Source organism: Phasianus colchicus, chromosome 19 (genome assembly GCF_987193195.1).
Source record: "Phasianus colchicus chromosome 19, bPhaCol1.hap1.1, whole genome shotgun sequence".
In the NCBI taxonomy this organism is placed as follows: Eukaryota; Metazoa; Chordata; class Aves; order Galliformes; family Phasianidae; genus Phasianus; species Phasianus colchicus.
The window spans coordinates 10,124,493-10,144,142 of NC_143454.1; the positions used below are offsets into that span (position 1 = coordinate 10,124,493).

The following is a 19,650-nucleotide window of genomic DNA, read 5'->3' on the forward strand; positions in this document are numbered from 1 at the left end:
TGCTGAACAGCTGCCCAGAGGCTGTGGGTGCCCCGTCCATCCCTGGAGGTGTCCAAGGCCAGGTTGGATGGCGCCCTGGGCAGCCTGCTCTAATATTAAATGAGAGGGTTGGAGATTCACGATCCTTGAGGACCCATCCAACCCGTGCCGCCCTGTGATTCTGTGTTCAAAGCGGCGCCGTTAATGTGCGGACGTGGAAGGCGGGCTCTGTGGGAGCGAGCGCGCCGCCTCAGCGCCGCCCCTTCTGCGCCTGCGCGGCCGCCATGTTGCGGCGCTTCATGCGGGTGGCGGTTCACGCCGCGCTCAGCGCCTCCGCGCCTCCACGGCACCGCGCGGCACCGCGCCACGCGTGCACCGCGCCGCCGGACAGCGTGGGGCGGCTGCAGGCATCGCACTACCGCCTGGTGTACACCTGCAAGGTGCGGGGTCGGGGCGGCGGGCGGGGTGGAAGCGGCCCCGCGGGTCGGTGCTGCGCTACTAACGGGAGCCGCCGCTGTGCGCTTTGCAGGTCTGCCAGCGCCGCTCGGCGCAGAACATTTCCCGCCTGGCCTACAGCCGCGGCGTCGTCATCGTCACGTGTCCCGGCTGCCACAGCCATCACGTGATCGCCGACAACCTGGGCTGGTTCTCCGACCTGCAGGGCAAGAGGTGCGGCGGGGCGGGGCGGGGTCCGGTCCGGTCCGGTCCTCGCGGCTCCTCACGGCTGCTCGGGGCTCCCTCAGCCTCTGTTCAGTCGCTGCTGGGTTCTCCCACCTGTGAGCATCTCGGAGATGCTGTCAGCTCGCTCGCGCTGACATTGATTTCCCGCTCCCTTTAAAAACGAGGTTTGCAGTAATTGCTGAGTTATTGATCTTAAGGGGTGAGAACAGCCCTAGGGGGTTTGGGTAGTTTTCTGTCTGCTCCCCAGGCAGCTTACAGAAGGATTTCCCGTCGGTCAGCTCACTGGGTGATGTTCGTGGGCGAAGCCCCACACCAGGCTCTTCCCTCTGGCCTTTGCTGTAGCATCACTGTTGGCTCTCACGTTGCTGTTAAGGAATATCGAGGAGATCCTGGCAGCCAAAGGGGAGAAGGTGAGACGTGTGCTTGCTGAGGAAGCCCTGGAGCTGCTTCCAGAAGGCGTGGCGGATGCTGGCCCTCAGAGCCGTCCTACAGAGGGAGAAAGTGGGGACCCCCCCCCAGAGACTGATGGCAAGGAACGGACCTGACGAGTGGGACTGGTGCCATTCTGCTGATGGCAAGAGAGACTTTCACGTTTCTTCCTTCATTTCAATGGACCGTGCTTAGAATAAATGTGGGTGTCCGTCTCCTCTCTCTGTCCTGTTTTTGGTTGGTGTAGTTTTGCCTTTGACCAAGCTAATAATGACAGAGTTGGGCTGTGGATATTTTTCCTGGTACTTTTGTTGTTCTTAAAGCAGTTTTAGGTACCTTGGAGGCATTGGGAAGCCTGCTTTGTTCTCAGGTGAGAATGGAGCAAATAATTTCTGACTGTGTGCTTTGGCTCAAGCAGGTGTAGCACTAACTGGAGGTTCTAGCAGTGTCCTCTGGCCTTGTCCAGGTGTTGCACATCAGCAGCTGATTGCAGTGCTCCTGGAGATGCATCACGTGGCAGCTGAGCAGAAGAGGCAATTGGGACCACCTGATTACATGGCCTGACCACAGGTGAGTTTGCAAAGCCAAATGAGCCTGCAGGAGCATTGGACAGCTGGCTCATACTGCAGTCACTTCAGTGCTGCCGTTTTCTTTCCTGTGGTATCTTCCAGAGTTAAGGTTCTGTGCCCCACATGTCGTGGGGTTGTAGGTCTTTATTTGGGGTTACACCGCTTCTGCTCTGCCCTATGGCTGCCCCTGCTCAGAAATTCCTCGTGGGGTGGTGATGCAGTGAGCAGCCCTGTGGTTGGGGTTATGCAACTTCCTTACTGGTGAGGGGGAGGATGGGCGTGAAGGAACAATTAGTATTTGTAAAGCACGTTGGAGATAAGTGGAGCACCTAGAAATGTGTCTTATTTGACAGACATTGAGGTGCTTATTAATGCCACTGCTGCATGTTAAGATCAGCTAGAAGAGAAAATAATAACTTCATAAATGAAAAATGTAGGTGTTTACCCGAGTGCTGTGTGCTGGTAGTGATGAATCAGGCAGTAAGGTGATCATACTGCAGTTTCTTTGGGCTCCTTTAGCTTGCATAATTTTTATGGGTTTGAGGTCTGTTAACTTCTTAGTACAACAAAGTATCTGCTTTCTTGTGTTTTTAAACTTGGTAGCAGAGAGTAATTGAGGTTGGAGGAGCCCAACCACTGTGCTTAAAGGAGGTTCAATTAGATAAGGACACTCAGGGTCGTGGCTTGAGTTTCTCTGAGGATGGAAGCCTCGTAGCCTTTTTAGATCTGGTATTTGACCTATCCTATAATATAAGAATAAAATGTCTCAATACCTAATAGGAATTTCCCACGTTTCATCCTGTGCCCATTACCTTCTTTCTAAACGCTGGATTTATGAGGAGAGCCTTCTCTATTATCACTCTCCCATTAAAGAGCAATAAAAATTCCTTTCCAAAGCTGAACAAAGCCAGTTCTTTCAGCCAAGCGTGGTGCTCATGGATTCATCATTCAGGTATTCAGTGAGTGCATTGCATGCATTAGCAAGTGTAGCTTATTCATCTGAAGTGTTTTACATGTGTTGCATTATCAGTATGGATCAGAGTGACAAGGAAACAATCACATTTCTCTGGTGATAGGTAAGTTCAGGGTGATGAAACAGCTTTGAAGGGCAGGGCATCCATCAACTGGGTGTTATGTGTGTTCACATCCTCATGAAACACAGCTCTCTCTGAGACAATTAGATGGGGAAGTGATCCATGTATTTATTAAGAAATAGGAGTGGAACACTGCTGTGTGCTCACCCTGTTGTGAGCTGCTGGCTCCTGTTAGCACTGCTGGAAAAGTTGTTCTGGTGTTGTACCTGAAAACAGCTCTGTGCTGCCATTGCTCACAGGGCTTTGATGGGGTGGAATGGAGCTGCTGTTACAGGATCTGCGTTGTCTTGGAAACAGTTCATTTATAACCTAACTTTTGTAATACTGTTTTCCTTACCTTTCTGTGCCCTTGGCTGCAGACAGGCTGTGCTAGCTTCTGCTCTCTTACAGTAGGAATTGTAGCTAAAAGTGTCATTGCAGCATTTCTGGTCCCTGGTGCTCGGTGCTGCCCAGTGGCAGAATGGAGGCTGAGCCATGCTGCTCACCCATGGGCACCTATCTGTGAATTTGAGGATGGTGAGAGGCCTGCTTTACTGCTGCTCCTGCTGCTGGAGGCAGCTTCGAAGGCTTAGGCCAGCAGCTTGGGCAGAGCACGAAGCAGTAGGCTGCACAGAGTGGGTGAATCTTCAGGGCAGGGTAATGGAATGGGACACAGGGAGCTCAGAGTTCTGTGAAACAGCTGCAGCAGGCAGGGTGCAGCCTATAGGGCTCCTCAGAACCAAGCACAGACTGTGCTGTGCAACAGGACAGGAAGCTGGTGCTTTTAAAGACAAACATTCTGGGACCTTCAGCTGGAAGGGGAGAGGGTTGAACCTCTCTGATGGGCTTTGGTAACAAAACAGGAGGGTTTGTTGCTAATAGCTTGCATTTAAAAGAATGTCATGCTTTATTTTGAAGAGGTTTTTGGGTTTTTTTCCTCTTTTTTTTCTTTCTGAAAAAGAGGAAGCATATCTTTCTGGGAAGAAGGGAAAAAGCCTGCTGGAGCTGCAGCATGGTGGGAACCAGTGATGCCCAAGCCTGGAGCAGCAGAGCACGGTGAGTGACGGTGCACTGGGTGTCTGAGGCACAGAGAAGTGATTTTGAGGCAGACAGAGCAGCATTCACAGGATGCACTGCTGACATAAACGTTTGCTGTGTTCCTTGAGGCATTTCACTGCAGCTGATGAGAGCTGCATTCTTTTCCTCCATCCTATCCTGCAAGAGCTTTGCTGTGAAATAGGAAATACTTTGCCTCTGGCTTTCTGCCTCTCCTGTTTTATTACATTCAAATTCCAGAGTTCATCCAGCTACTGGGGATGCTGATGGGTTGCAGCTGTTGGCTGCAGCAGGTGCTGATGTTCTTATGTTCCCCCCAGCAGTGGTGCAGGGGTGTTTGGTAGAGTGCATAGAGATGGGAGCCCTATGGGGTGAGGAAGTGAATGTGTGTGTGTGTGTGTGTGTGTGCAAGGGAGGTAGAAGGCTGTGAAGTGTGCTGCTTCCACAGGGTCTCATGTAAGCTTCTGGCCTGCCAGGTCCTGCTGCAGTGGGGGCAGAGAGGTACAGCAAGGTGAGAGCCCTCTGCCCAACCCCTGCAGGTGTGTGGCTGATACCTCTGTGCATGTCCCTGGGCTGTGATCTTCAGTGCTACAGAATACTGAGCTTGTTACTGCAAAACCATGCAGGAGTTAACCCGTGGCTGTGTCCTGGCCTAGCAGCAGTGGGGGAGGCTGTTATGGAGTGCCTCTGAAAGCTGTCTGGCTCCAGACTGGAATTTACAGTGCTGGGCTGCTCAGAGCCAGCAGACCCCTCCCCATGGACTGCATGCCCTTCCAGCCTCCTGGAGATCATGGCTGGAGCAAGAGCAGCACAAGGCTCAGGAGGGGGTTGAGGTAAGTGCTGAGACTCAGACCTGATGTGACTTGGCAGATGAGTTTGCAATACAAAAACTCCCACCAGGCACACGGTCAGCACGAGCTCTCAAGCATCTCTCAGGACACTTAGAAAGCGAGGTAGGAAGGAGCAGTATCTTGTGTTTCTGATGTTTTTTATAGATTTCTTCCCCATTACAGCCCTGCACTGGGGCCAGCACGCTGCTCTGTATTTCACAGCTGCTGCAGCAGCTGCCCTTGGCAATCCAAGGCCAAGTCAGCCCCAGCAATCCCTCCTTTATCCGATGGGTGCCAGCAGTGAGCTGCTCCCTCCATAAAACCAAGCTCTTCTTGTTCTCTGCACACTATGAATGCTATTGGAGGATGCTGTGTTGTTCTCTTTTACTGGAGAACACAAATCCTTTCCACAGCTGCTAAGGACAGTGAGACAGCAGGCAAGATAGGCCCCCATCACTTAGTTATAGGAATCATCACCTGCTTAGATTCCTGGGAATCTAAACCTCAAGATTTTGCATAGTTGGGGGCATGGTTCTGTCCTCAAGTCACACACAAAGCCTTTGGCAGGACAGAGTTTCATGTATCTGAGTAGTGAGAAGCTTAAGAATGCCTGATGAGAGCAAGCTGGTGGCTCTTTATTTAGCTTTGATTGGGACTGGCAATAGTCTACACAAGGTAGCCAGGCATAGGAAGACCAGCTGGGACTTGGCTTTATTCTCACAAGCCTCAGGATCCAAAATCTGCTGCTCTCTGGCTCCCTCTCTAGCAAAGGCTAATAGCCAGCTCACTCCTGCTGTGTTGGAATGAGCTTGCACTGCTGCCTGCTGCTTTTTGAGTATCCTCACTAAGGGCTTACAGCAGGGCATTGTGCAGAAATGGCTGCCCTTTTCTTCCAGCAGCTGCCACCAGGGAAACAAGACCTGTTTTTTGGGACAGGCATAAAAGTACCTCACCTGAGAGGAAGGGTTCATCCCTGTTCCTAGGGGAGGGCTTGAGCTCACTGGGAGAAACAAATCCTTGACAGTCACAGGCTGCTTTGGATACCCTATTGTTGCTATACTCTTGGGTTTTGACTGGTGTTTAGGGGTATGGAGTGCTACAGGGCTTTGGAACTTTCTTTACAGCACCTGGGATGATGGCTACTTCAACAGCAACATGTGTGCTTGTAAAGTAAAGGGAGATGTAGGTGCACAGATACAGCCCTTTCTTAACACTTACACATGGTGACAGTTGCCACAAGAACACACTCTGCACCCCCTCTCCCCTCCCCAAGAGCCACCATTAGCAAAGCAGGAAAGATGGCTAAAGAATAAGGAAAATGAGTTTTCGCCACTGAAGCTTAGACACAAATATTTATTAAGCACAACCCTCCCTTTCCCTTGAGCTGTATTTGTTTCTAATATATTAATTCATTTGGCAGATTATTTTTTTTTTTTAGAAAAAGTACCTGTGGGTTGGAAATCCCCCATTAAAATGACATTAGCAAATGCACATGTAAAAAATAAATAAGCTCATACATTCAAGTATATGGCAAATAATTAACACCTCTGAAAGCTTAATGGTCAGATTCCAGTTCACCACCTGGCTGAGAGCTGAACAGGGCCAAGTCATCTTCATCTCCCATGTTGTCCTCTTTACAGGTACAAGCTAGGTGGGTAGATACGTGGCTGTGCACATTCTCCTGCCTCATCTCCAGCTATCTGACCTGGCCCAGGAAGGAGGCAGAGGCTCAGCCCAGCACTCTGGGCAGCAGGTGAGTGCTCCCTGGTAGCAGCTGAAATGCAGCTACCCCTCCCATGGTCAGTATAGGCAGGTTAAATGCCTGGTGAGCAGCATCACTGGTCTGAAAATCTTACCGCTGGTAGGAAATGTCTCTGTCAAATGCATTTTGATTTACAAAGTGCTGATTTGTTCCCTATAGGAAACACATCTGCTTTGGCAGAACTCATTACTGGAGTTTCTCAAGTCCAGGATAGCCTTTCTGGTCAAGCATTCCGCCTCCTGAAGTTTGATCTCTGCTGCCCTCCTCAAGCATTTCCAACTTTACCAAAAGGGATGAAAGTAAATGTAGACCCTTGCATTTGCATACAGGGTGAAACTGAATTCCCAGTAACTATCTCAACCTGGAGCTGTCACCAGGGTTCCATTTCTTGCTAGTGTGGGACCAGACAGTGTGCAGAATAAGGGCTGCCTTGCTGAGAGCAGGTCTCCTGGGGCACGGAGCAGCACAGCATTGGTTTCTTTCAGGAGAAACAAGGGGAGGGAAGTGCTATTGTCCTCCACTGCCAGATGCAGGGGATAGTTCTGCTTGCTCTCCTGACAAGCCACAGCCAGAAAACATTGCTGGCTTACAAAGCAGGTCAGTGCCAGATGCAGGTTTCTGCCTTAAGTACACTGGACAGTCCCATGTGAGGCTTCTGGCTCAGCTGCACCAGAAACAGTGAGTTCAGCTAAGTTTGATTTCTGTGCTGAATAGATGGGCAGACGACTTTCTTCCTTCTTTCCAAGGCACCAGCTCTTGTCTTGTGGCTGCAATGCAGGCTGCATAGCTGGCACTTACCTTTCAGGCTTTGTCCCATGCTTGTTGTCTGGAAGTCTCCAGATCCCACTAAAGGTAGAAATGGGAGAGCTCCAGCTCCTGCTTTGGAGCTTCTGGCACAACTCTGTACAGGAGCAGCTGAGGAAGCAGAGGGGACAGCATACAGCTCTCACTGCAGAGTTCATTGCAACCCCAGAACAAACTTCAAAGGGTGGGGGACCATAGCTGCAGCCAGGGGTGGGGTGAGCTTTAAAAGGTCCTGTGCAGCTTCTGATTTGGGCTCATTTCCTTCTGCAGAAAGAACAAAACTGATGAAGATGTTCCAGGAAAGGATCCAGAACAATTTGTGTCATCTCATGACGCAGATGTGACTGCAAATATGAAAAAGGTGCTCTTCCCTTCCCCTATTAAAAGTATTTTAGAAATAAAGATTGAGGCTGCATTTAACTACCTGCTCTGGGCTCCTCCTTCAGCTGCTAGTGTGAGTTCCTGGAGTTTTAGGTGACAAGCAGAGGGGCTGCCAAGGTCTTCTTCCTTTGAGCTGTGCCCATTGTTACAGAAGCAGCATCTCCTAAAAAACCCTTGTTTAAAAACAGTCCCCTCCTGTGAACAAGTGCAGTGCAGTTGAGGTGCAGATCCTGGAAGAAGTCTGGTGGTGCAGGAGCACTCTGGTTTGAAACTACCTACACTTAAGTTCTTTTTGAAAAAAAAACAAAAAAAAAAACAATTGAAACCAAAACAAACCCCCCAGACTTAACCCTAGTTCTTAGCTAGAACCAGGCCTTTGCTGCTCCTCTTCTGCCTCCTCTTGTGCTGAGGCCAGATCTACCCTCTGCTCATCCATGCGTTTGGCCTGGACCCGCTGGATGAGGCTGAAGAAATCCTCATCTGGCATGGTGGGACCACGGGGGATGGAATCTGGTGGTGCACAGCGCTGGTCGTCTATCCTGGAGGACTACAGGGGAAGAACAGGGGTTAGGGCTGCATGCTGACAGCCTGCAGGTGGGCAGCTGCTGCCCACAGCCCCCAGTCAGCCTGGTGAGAGCAGGGGGGCATTGCTTGCTGATGGTGGAGAAAGTAGCCCACCCCCTCCCTCCCACTCAGCCCTGCTGTACCTGACACTTCATCAGCATGTTGAAGAACTCATCCCCTGGCTCCTGGGCATCCCCCTCCATGCACAGGTGCCCCAGGTTGTTGTGTGTTATCCGGAGGCCTGGCAGGTTGCCCACATTGGCACGCTGGTCATCCAGCCGTCTGCTCTGCGAGCTGGCAATGAGATCGAAGAACTCCTCTGTCTGTGGGGATGCCATCAGGGAGGAGTGTGCTGGGAGGGGGAGAGGAGAACACCAGGGTCACATCTCTGCTTACCACAGAGTCCCAGTTCTCACCAAAACGCTGTTCAACCAACAGACTTAAGCCCCTGTTTGAGAAGCCTCCCAGGCCTGAGTTGGGTAGGACACCAGTTTCTGTGACCAGCACCATTCCCTTCCACCCTGCGTGGTAAGCAGGAACAATCCCACTGCCAACAACACAAGCAAGCAAGCAAAAACCTACCATCAAAGCAGGGATCAAAGCCCACGGCCCAATCGTGCAACCACTCACACCCTTCTCTGGATGCCAATGCTGGGGCACAACCCTACCTGCAGGTACATGGCAGTCACCTCCCAAAAACCTGCAGGCTGCATCATACATACCCTAGCATGTAGGGTAAGGCAAAGATTTTGGCAGGATGCTGCTGCCACTTTGGTGCAGGCACCAGCAGTTGCAGGTGACTGTACAGTTCCTGTGCACTGCTGTGGTTCCTTACTGGGCACTGCAAAGGTCCCAAGGGTGTAACTGCAGGCAGGTAATGTGCAAAGCAGGGCCTGGCTAAGCCATACAGCAGAGCAATGCCCCCAGCCAGGGCAACACACAATGCATGGGGCCTGCTGGTTCCTGGCAGCTGCTGGGCAGCAAAACACTCACAGAACAGGAACTGCACTTGGGATGGGGACAAGCAAGCGGAGCTGTAAGAAATCCAGCCTGGTAGGGGCATCACCTCAAGGAGCACAAAGCACTTGAGGGTGTCCCAAGGTCCTGACACTGCTGCTCCAACAGCCCCAGCTCCTGGAGTTGTAGGAATGCACAATAACTGCAGCACTGACCCCCTTCAGCTTCAGTTTGGACACAGCGTGTCCAAAAAGCTCAGAGACCAAGTGATGGATGAACAGAAAGTATGCCTACTTGAACGTTCTTAATAAAGCTTCATACTCATAAGGTACACAGCTGTTACAGCCAAATGCACTTCTGCACCAGAAACACATCTTGAAAAAGCGATGTTCGCTTCCACCTTATTTTTAGCACAGAAGAAACTGCTCACCTGGGAGCGACCCGCATCCCTGTGAGCCCACAGAGGGACCTGCACACCCTGTTTGCTTTAATCAAAGCACCTCAACACGCTGTCATAAAAAAAGACACAAACCCAGAGCACAAACACAGCCCTGGCCTGCCTTTCCCATCCTATTTGTCAGATGGTTTCCTCCATTTATCCGTGTTCTTTCTACAAGCAAAGCTCGCTGTCTGCGCACCCAGAGCTTCCTCTTGTTTATCCATCCTGCTGCCTTCTCCATCCTTACGCAATACCATTCACCGCAGCATCCAACAACCGTACAAAACCCAGAAGTTTTTCCACTCTGCACACACTGAGAACACCCAGCAGCATCTTCCCCTCCTGCCAGAGCCCACCCGGGCCATTGCACAGCAACACCACACAGCCAGCCGTGCAGCACGACCCAGAGTCGCAGCGACTTATCAACACCTCCATGCTTACGTATCCTTTCTTCCAGGGCTGGGACTGGAGTGGCTGCTGCCTCTGCAGCCTCTGCCGGGCATTCCTCCAGCGGGCAGCGCTGATCGTCCATCCGGTTGCTCTGGAACTTGCTCAGCAGGTCAAAGAAGCATTCCTCATCTGAAGGGGTCCGGTTGATTTTCTGCAAAGACAATAAAACAGAGTCAGCACGCCCCAACCACCTCTCACTGCGTGGCCTTGGCAATGCTTTCACCCTGCCCAGAGCTGGACTCCGCTCTATGCCTGTCCTTCTCCATGCACTGCACCTGCCCAGGGTCACTGCCTCTTAAACTCTGTGCTCCTAGCTCAGAAACAGCCTCTCCTTTTTCTCTTTCCTCACCACCCATTGGTTTGGACAGTCCAAAGAAAACCAGCCTCTGAGAAGAGGCCATGAACAGAGCAGTGGGGAGTGCAAGGGGTGGAAGAACCCAGCGGGTGCCCCCCCATGGGATGCTGCCATGTGCCAGGCTCATGCACACTGCTTACCCCCTTTTCCCGAGCTGCTAAACATAACTTCTGCACACCACAGCCCCCACTTTCTTCCGACGTGCCGTAGCACCCTGCTTACTTCAGCCATCACCAAACTGCAAATGCCACAAAATTACAGTTCTTCAGGAAAACGGTTCTTGCATGAGAGCCCCAAATAAGAACCTTGCACCAGACAGTGATATATTTAAGTTGTGTTGCTGAAGGGTTAGCACTCACAGCAGCCTCTAATTGCTGTGCCATGCCGGAGATGGGCAGGGTGCTGCGCCAGGAGAGTGAGCCCAGCTCCTGTGCTCACTGCTGCACAGCAGAGCTCTCTGGAGGACCTTTGGTGAGGGTGTGCAGTGCTGATCCCAGCTCAGGGCTGCTCCCTGGGCATGCAGAGTGCTACCAGGGAGCCCCGTGCTGGGGAGAGCTGTGTGTTGACAGGGTTAAAGCTGCGAGCCAGAGTCAGTAAACGAAGGAAAACAATTTTCCTGTATGCTAAGCAAAGCAGATGAGATGCACTCAGCTTCTATTTAGGGCAGCGTCAAAATTAGCAGCGGGCCAGAGAGGAACATTGGCAATGTGGGAGCAGAGAGGGGAGGGAGAATCTCCTCTCACCTCCTCCCAGGTGCTGACCCACAAATGGAGCAGCAGCACGGACAGACCCTCTGCACCATCAGCCTCTGAAACCACAACCTGAATGAGCTTCAGCCAAGGATGAACAGCATCTATCACAGCCCTGCCGTGCTGGCTCACATGACCCAAACTTGAAGGTGGAAGAGGAAGCCTGCTCATTCACACCACAGCTCCCTGGGGGTAGCACAGAGTTAGTGGGGGCAGTGGCACAACCCAAGGAGAAGTTCCACCTCATGGGGGATGCAACAGACAGAGCTCATGAGGAGACCACATTCCCCATAGCACAACCCACCAGGGATCCATCCATTTACCATTGCAGGACCTTTGCTCCAAACGCACCCAAGAGAGGGAAGGATGCTCTGCCTGGCACCCCCTCAGAGCCCCACACCTCTCTAATTAAAATGCCTCAATGTGACACTGCACAGAGCCCTGCCTGCTGCCAGCCCTGAAGAAGGAGCTGTGCAGGCAGATGGACAGGCTGTGCCCTGGGGTGCACCGTCTGCTGCTGAGCTGTGGCTTCCTGAGAGCCTGGGCATCCCCTAACAGCTCTGAGCAACAGTCCTCCAACAGCACAACCACCACCACAGTGTTACCACGGGCCCCAGCCCCACAGCTCACCCCACGCCCTGTCCAAAACCTCAGCTCCCTACCCACAGAAAGGCCACGTACACAGCACTGCAGCTTTGCTCCTGTTCTCTATGAGGAAACAGAGCACCCAGCAGCCTGGCTAATAACAGCCTGAGAGAAGGACTCGCTTACCTGAAACACACCTCCCTCCCTCCCTGGAAGGCAGTAGGGATGCTGTGTGCTGGTGCAAGCAGTAGGCTGTTCAGCCTGTCAGGTGGGATTCAGGATGTGTCAAATACAGCTGCAGTGCTGGGAACACAGGGAGCAACAGTAGCAGTGCTGGGCTGCCCTGAGCTCCTCAACCTGCAGGTCACTGCCTGGTGAAGCAAAGGTGCCCACTCACCAGTGCAAAATAGAGCTTCTCAGCCTCTGTCCACCTCTGTCCCCTGGGCACAAAGCAGCATTTCATAGGGGCCAAACCCAACTATTCTGCCAGACTGGCTTCTCCTCTCAGTGTCCCCATGCAGCAGGGTCAGGGGATAACATAGCAGGTTTCAGTGCTGCTCCCACAGCCACCCCTTGGAGAGTTGTTCCTCAGCAACCTGCCTAGCAACAGTTCCACCCCATCCCATATCAACCCTATCCCATATCAGTAAGCAGACTACACAGAGATGAAGGGATTCACCAAGTAGTGGAGCAGGGACAGGACTCTGCACCCCACCCCAGCACCCCATCCCCAGAGTAGACATCCTGACTGCAGACACTTCCCAGACAAACTGTGCTCCAGACCCAGCAGATATTCGCCCCGACACATCCGTGCCCGTGTGCCATCTCCTATCTGTCTCTCCCCTATCAACCAGATGCATCCCAAGCACTTACCCAACTCTCTCTTCAGGCAGCCGACCCAAAAATCACCAGGCAGGAGCAGCAGCACTTCACACAATACACACAGTATTGCCATCTGCTCCATCACCCCAGCACCCCTTGGAGGAGCCTACAGCAGCACTGCTGTGCACCCCAAAGCCTGGCACCATGCAGGGCATCAGACCCAGCCTCATTGCTCCGGCTGCGCAGGGCGGGCACCTGAGGGGGTGCTGGGATGAGCATCCAGAAGGCAAAGAAGGGATAGGAATAGGGGGGCACGAGGAAACCCAGGTTGGATGCCTCAGTTAGATGCAGAGGCGAAGCACCCACCGCCTCTGCTCCCAGCACAGCAGTGGGGCTGCTCCAGTCCCAGCAGTTGGCTGCTGCCTTGGCTCCTCGTTGGCTCAGAGCTGTCAAACTCACACAGTCTGTGCCCAGGGCAGCGCTCCCCTCCTCCCGCCCCGAGGAGCTTTCCCAGCACCGCTCCTGCAAGGCATCCACACGGCACCAGTTGCTTCGCGGGTTGCTGCATCCACTTCTCAGGGAGTAGCATGGATATCGGCAACACAAAGTTCAAAATGAATCCAGCAGCCAACTTGAAAAGCAGCTCACTTTTCCACCATCCACAAGCTCTATCCAAGCCACGACCCGAGAAAAAACCTCCTTCTGTCTCTCTATCCGTATCCCCCCCATTCCAGAAGAAAAAAAGCTGAGCCCAAAGGAAGCCGCGCCGCGCTCACCGACCCGGACAGCCGCTCTCCCAGCTCCGCTCGCAGACGGCTCCGTTTGCCGTGCGCTCCCCAGCGGCTCCGTTCAGCACCGGAGCACAGATTTACACAGAGCAGAGGACCGCCAGCCCCGACATAAAGCCACAGACCCGGCATAAAGCCTCAGCTCCACCGCCGTGCCGTTCTCCCCCCCGCAACCGCATCCCCGCTCTCGCTTCGCCCTCACCTCGCTGCCACGATCCCGGCGCTGTTCGCCGATGCTCTCCGACGCAGCGCGGAGCTATGTGAATATTTAGCTTTCCCTCCACCTCCTCGCCTCCCACCCGCCGCGCACACTTCGCCTTAAAAATAGATGGGGATCGATTCTGCCGAACGACATCTGCAAAAGCGCTCAGCTCCGCGGGCAGCGGACGCACCGTGCGCCTGCAGGCACGATCTGATGGCTCAGATTTAAAGCACTGAAATACCCAGGGACCCGCGTCGGCTCCCGAGAGCCCTCCTGCTCCACGTGCTGTCAGGGATGTGATTTTTTTTTTTTTTTTTGGCCCTGCTGCAGAAGATACTCAGCCACGAATTGAATCTGAATTTAAACGCAGCCCTGTTTAACAGAGGGAACGTTGTGATCGTAATGAGATTCTAAGCACAGGAGGGATGGGAACACCGTGCAACAGCCCGGGGACAGGTTTTACATTTGTGAAATGCAAACAAACGTGGGTTTGGACTGTGGGATGGGTCACCAGGAAGAGAAGCAGCCCGCCAGCAAAACACTGCAGTGCCCCATTGGCTCTCCATCCACACTGCCCTCTGACCCTCCTGCCCACCTTCTGTTGCAGAAGTGGAGAATGTCATTACCCTGAACAAAAACAGGTTCTCCATCACGCTGCACAGTCCAGGCTTCAGGACAGAGAAGGCAAAAACCAATTAGTGTGTGTGGGTCTGGTGCCACGGGCTGTGGAAGAGAGAAGATTGGGAATCTGCCTCTAAAATAAAGCTGCTGCCTGCGGAGCTCACGACTAAGCTACCACTCTGCTCATGACTTAATTGTAAAAAATGCTGCAGCAATTGAAGAAGGAAAGACGGGGGCAGGGATGAGAAATGGACAGGGCACAGCCACTGCCATGCTCAGTGCAGGACACTGCTGCACACCAGCACAGGCACTGCCACACCTCTTGTCAACTGCACATCTGCACCATGGCTGCTGCCTCTGCACCACTGTGCTGAGGGGATGCTTTAGGGCAGAGAGAAGTGGGGCTGTGAGCCATAGCTGAGCCCCTGCCCTGTATCTGAAGAGCCAAAGTTGGAGACAGCTCCATCAGAGCACATGGAGCAGGCACAGAGGGCGACATGCAGAAGATGGGGCTGAGCCAGCAGCAGAGCCCACAGAACAGCAAAGAACATTTTTTGCACCTGGGCATGGGATGCAGTGAAGGAGAGCAAGCAGAGCATCCCCAACCTGCAGAGTCACCACCTGAACCTCCCCTGCAGCCCCCAGCAGCCCCCTGCATGCCCCAGGCTCTGTGGTCCCAGCAGCCCCATACACACACACTGCAAACACAGACATGCCCAACGCTTTTCCCTTTCAGTATGAAATTATCACCCTTCCTTGGACTGTTTTCAAAGATTTTTTTTCCCTTTAAACAACTCGCCCACTCATCCCTATAAACGCCGGTGCTAAAAGCTGGTTCTGTTGTTAGGATTGCAAATAGCTCAGGCTTTATTGTTTCAAACAAAATCAAAATAGCTCACCCACACTCCCTCCTTCCCTAATGCCTCAACTGCTGACCTGCTGGGAGTGTGCCCTGCTGCTGTACGTGGTGCAAACCCACACCTTGAGAGCAGCAGCTCAGCACAGCCCCATCTCTGCCTTCCCTTGGATTGCAGTGCCCATGGCAGAGCGTGGCCCAAGTGTCCCTGACACCTCTGCTGCTCATCATGCTCAGATGCAGCCACTTTGTGCAATGGTCTCATTAATCCCAGGGTTACATTTCCTCCCTCTGCTGGAAACAACCCTAGTGCATACAGACAGTCCTACAACAACGCTCTGCAGTTGAGGCAGTGAGTTTTCCCTGTAGGTTTTGACCACTCTTACAGTACCAGGTTGGGTTCCCCTGTTACCAGATTCAGCCCTCACGTTTTTAACTGCAATCCAAGGACACAAATCAGAAGCACTGTCACTCCATGTCAGCCCCTTCGGGCTGGGTTGGGGGATGGCCAACTCCAGAGATCAATTAACCACCAGGAGTCAGTCCAAGCTCCCTGCCCAAAGCCATCAGGGCCATGGGGTGATGCCAGACAGCAGTGAGTTCTCAACATGTGATCAGTAGAGGCTTCCCCACACAGCCAAGCAGCAAAGCCAAGTGGAGCTCATTGCAGCAACACAACTCCATTGCTTTAAGCAATATAACCCATGTTCCTGATTCGCTAGAGCAGAAGTGAGGTTAACAGTGCTCACACCCACAATGCACACCTCACCTCCTACAAACGCCTGACTCCTAATTATTATTTACACATATCCAGCAGTGCCTGAAGGCCTCCTCCAACATCAAGGTCTCTCACCATGCACAGAGCCCACGGAACGTGAAATCCCAGCCCCACTGCAGGCAGGGTGAGTCCTGGGGTGGCTCCATGGGTTTGCAGTGCACCCCAATAAGCAAATCCATAGGGAGTGCTGTGGAGACCTGCTCCTCCACCCCAGAGCAGGATGCACAGATACCATGAAGTGAGGTGGGCAGGTGAGGGTCATGAGGACCCTTGGGGTCCCCTCCAATTGCACATGAAGCCCTGCTCCAAGCTCACTCCCTGCCAGGTGCAAACTGCAGCCTCCTGGGGCTGCACATGGAATGGGATGAAGCCAGGGGCACTGGAAAAAAAAACACACATTGTTTGGTCTTTTTTAGATTAATTGGTCTTAATTGCCTTGGGGAGGTTTGAAAATAGCACTGCTAATGGGAAACGTGGATGAAGGTGAGCAGAGCCTCATGACTGCCACATTAACCCCAGACTGGGGCTGCGCCCTGCCCAGCTGGCAGCTCATATTGGGGCACACAGGCAGAACCCCATAGCAGCCACTCTCAGCCCTGTGTGGGGGCACAGAGCCCCAGGGAGCAGCACCCAGACCTCCCTGCTCTCCCACACAGCCTGCAAAGCGCATCCATGGCCACAGCGCTTCTTGTGCTCCCACCTGCCTCAACCAACAATATTTGTGCATGGCAAGCAAACCAAATCCCCCCTGAATGCCCAGTGATCTCAAGGTTACATTGATTTACACCCAAACAGAACCCAGACTCTGACGTTTTAAGCTCTTTTGGCACATGCAGTTTATTGCACACAAGGAGGTGGAACCGCAGACGCACGAAGTGCCCGGGGCACAGCACAGCCCCCAGGAATGAGAGTAGAGTTCCAGATTCAGAGAGAAGTCAAACATTTAGAGTTTTATGGCTCTGCGTCTGCCTGCGATCCGTTCCTCTTTGTCAGTGCTGTTCTCTTTAAAGTGACAGTTTCTAGGAAATGCTCATCATCCCTCTCCCTGCCCTGTACCACTCGAGGGCTGACAATTTGCAGGGAGAAAGGGCTGCACAAGGAGGAAAGCAGACCTCAATTACAGCTTCAAAGTGCCAATAACTGACAACCCGGTTACGGTGAGCCAGGGGAAAAAGAAATGTGTTTCAGGAGCTGGGTCAGCCAGCTCCAGCAAGGCCAGGCTGCAGAGCTCCTGTCCTCACCTTCAGTAAACGGCTGCAGTGGGACCTGGGACAACCATTCAGGTCACATTCCTCTGGTTGGAGCCTCTTTTCCAATGTTCTCAGCACCGAGGTCACCCTCCAGCTACAGCTGGGATACAAGGGCTCACATAAGCCTTCATACGGCCCCCAAAACTTGTGCCAAGACTGAAAAGCACCCAGGCCTGGGGTCCACAGTGTGACCTCTGCACAGCTGAGGGCTTGCACAGCCCTCCTGCACTTGGGTGTGCTCTCCTCTCTGCTCACAAGCACAGGCTTGCTTCAAATCCACAAACCCACCTCCCAAACCTGCCCTTCTGCATGAGGCAGAGCAAGGTAAGGAAGAACGTTACAGCCATGCACCCCACAGCTCTGCCTGCCCCAAGGAGCAGCCCAGCCCCACTGCATTCCCCAGGCACGGCACAGGGCTGCAGAGCTGCCAGTCCTGCCCAGCCTCCCTCTTGCTCACGTGGTCTCATTGGATAATTACAGAGAAAAGCAAGGCAATTCCCAATTTTAGTGCCATTATAAAACAGAGAGGGGGAATTTGTTACCTGGCAGCTGTTAATATTTAAGGAAGAAACTGATGATTTACCACTGAGGCAACAAGTGCAGCAGAGGCAGCACATGCCAGAAAACACTGCTGCCTCCCCACTCCACCCCACGCAGTTCCTCTGCAGTGATTCTTTATCTCCCCAGTCGTTTCCCTGCATAAAGTCCCTGTGAGCAGCAGCACCTCAAGACTCTGTATTGAGAAACCCACACGGTTCCAGCTCTGCTGCAGCCATTGATGTAGGAAAGCACTTTGGGCTCATGTGTGCAACCATCCTGCAAAAGGAGCCAAAGAGAAGAAGGGCCCCATTGCTTAACAAAGAGTCTCAGACAGACACGTGGTTGGAAGGGTTGGATGCACGCTTTAAGATGATGCAACCAGATTGCTGCTGCTTCTCAGAGCAGCCTGCATCCCTGGAATTCTCTCAACGTCCACCAGCCCACAGCCCTGCAAACACATCTCCCAGGTCTGCACCCACACCAAGTGCTGCTGGACACCTCACTAAGCAAAGAGGAAGGAACAGCCTGATGCTGACACAGCTCGGTGGGCTTCAGCAGCACTGACTCCAGCACAGCAGTCTTCACAGGAGCAGCCTTATATCACAGCAGCCACCCACCCCTCCCCAGCTCCAGCTTTCTTGGAGCATGTTCACACCAGAAAGTCTGACCAGCCATAATGGCATAATTATACCACGCAGCTAAACAAAAGGCTGGGAGATAAAGGAGGGTGTGCGTTGGCATGGAGGTAGTTCACACATCAATCAGATCATTACATCATCTTAAAAGAGAGGGAAGATGCACAGAGAGTCACCGAGCAGCCAAGCATGGGGCACCCGCATCAAGCTCTGAATGGACAGCATAGGGACTGAGCTCTCGTTGGCCATACAGAGGATCAACCCATGGGACATGAAGACAGAGACAACAACATGGAAGAGCTCTGGCACCCTGTCTGCAGGGGTGTCGACTACAACATTCTCCCTTCTTTTATGGTCGCTTCCCACTGTAAGCATAAAGCAGGTCTTATAAAAACATTTGTCCCCAGGAATGTTTGGACATACAGCACGCTGTGCGTGTGTTCTGTGTCTAAATACATCAGCCCATCTCTGCAAGTCCTCACTGCACACAGCTCCTCTGTCATGAACTACAAATGGTCCCCACAAGGGCTGGGGTGGTTTAGGAGCCAGGAAGGACTCCTGGGGCTGATGCTCTCCATTGAGGAGATTAGGGTCCAGATGAGCAGCACCATTTCTGAACCACTGATCCCCAAGGAGGGTAGTGGGTGAGGGCTGGTCCCTTCCTCTCTGTGCTTTTTCCCAGCAGCCCAGTAAGCACTGCAGCCCCTGAAGCCAGGCTCACACAGCCCCACAGATCCCAGTGCTGCCCCCAGGAGCCATGCCCAGCAGTAGGACACACCCCCAGGCAGATTTTTTTGAGAATACAGAGCATCTTTGTTCCTTGGGCCCTATTCTGCCTTCTCAGATGTTGCTCTCTCAGACAGGGGTGAAGGACACAAGTACACTGACTTGTGCTCACCTGATGCTTCTAAAGCATTAAAAGTCCCCTCCCTGGGGCAACTCTCTGCAATATGCAGCTGCTGCCAAGTCCTCTGCGTTAGGACCTTCTCCCCCAAGGAAGAAAGGGTTACGTTATGACCAAGCCTTTGATGTCTGCAAGCTTCACGTGGTGCAAAACCCTCTGCTTTGATGTTGTTTTAAACACAGCGAAACCCAACAGAAAATCCCAGGCCTGGCCACCCAGCTACGGGCACCAGGACCAAACCCTGATACACAGACTGCTGCTACAGCAGAGGGAAAACACAACCACACGTGGCTCACCCAAAGCTGCTCCCACACCACAGCCTGCAGTGACCCACAGCTCTGGGTGTCCCATCAGATCCCACACCGGCCCCAGTGCAGACAGGCAAGCAGGACCCTGGCATCGTGTCCCAACAGTGATGAAGCCCCTCTGTGCCCAGGACCCTCCCAGCCCCAACAGAAAGGGGTGAGCCCACAGAGGGACCCCCACCCACATCCTACCTTACGCAGAGCCTGGGCCATGGCTTCTCCCACCCATCCCAGCATCGCCACAGCTTTGTCAGACTGAGCCCTGCTCCCAGGGCCTGGCAATGCT

At 53.0% G+C, this 19,650-nt stretch overlaps 2 protein-coding genes across 5 annotated transcripts in view; one reads left to right on the plus strand and one right to left on the minus strand.

The window, feature by feature from the left end:
- The first annotated feature begins 240 nt into the window (after positions 1 to 240).
- DNLZ (DNL-type zinc finger) lies at positions 241 to 7,603 on the plus strand. 3 transcript variants are annotated; one of them, XM_031601867.2, is made up of 8 exons: positions 241 to 419; positions 509 to 648; positions 1,034 to 1,459; positions 1,556 to 1,659; positions 3,693 to 3,787; positions 4,264 to 4,620; positions 6,258 to 6,678; positions 7,454 to 7,603. In XM_031601867.2, the coding sequence occupies exons 1-3, from the start codon at positions 264 to 266 to the stop codon at positions 1,203 to 1,205; spliced, it is 468 nt and encodes a 155-aa protein (XP_031457727.2). In that variant the 5' UTR covers positions 241 to 263; the 3' UTR covers positions 1,206 to 1,459; positions 1,556 to 1,659; positions 3,693 to 3,787; positions 4,264 to 4,620; positions 6,258 to 6,678; positions 7,454 to 7,603. The 3 variants fall into 3 exon arrangements, with proteins under 3 accessions (XP_031457727.2, XP_089977472.1, XP_089977471.1); XM_090121346.1 differs by lacking the exon at positions 7,454 to 7,603 and having other exon boundaries at positions 1,034 to 1,291; positions 1,508 to 1,659; XM_090121345.1 differs by lacking the exon at positions 7,454 to 7,603 and having other exon boundaries at positions 1,034 to 1,291.
- Positions 6,847 to 19,650, minus strand: part of GPSM1 (G protein signaling modulator 1) — a 49,630-nt gene continuing 36,826 nt past the window's right edge. The window contains exons 12-14 of one of the 2 annotated variants that reach the window (XM_031601859.2): positions 9,954 to 10,125; positions 8,272 to 8,480; positions 6,847 to 8,111 (exon numbers count right to left, since the gene is read on the minus strand). In XM_031601859.2, the coding sequence (XP_031457719.2) occupies positions 7,923 to 8,111; positions 8,272 to 8,480; positions 9,954 to 10,125 (570 nt within the window). In that variant the 3' untranslated portion in view covers positions 6,847 to 7,922. The remainder of the gene's footprint in view (positions 8,112 to 8,271; positions 8,481 to 9,953; positions 10,126 to 19,650) is intronic. The other variant, XM_031601860.2, reaches the window with a different exon arrangement.

Coding starts and splice junctions, on each gene's coding strand:
- DNLZ (XM_031601867.2), top strand. CDS start 264: ATGTTGCGGCGCTTCATGCGGGTGGCGGTTCACGCCGCGCTCAGCGCC. Junction 420..508: donor GCCTGGTGTACACCTGCAAG/GTGCGGGGTCGG, acceptor TGCGCTTTGCAG/GTCTGCCAGCGCCGCTCGGC. Junction 649..1,033: donor TCCGACCTGCAGGGCAAGAG/GTGCGGCGGGGC, acceptor GTTGCTGTTAAG/GAATATCGAGGAGATCCTGG.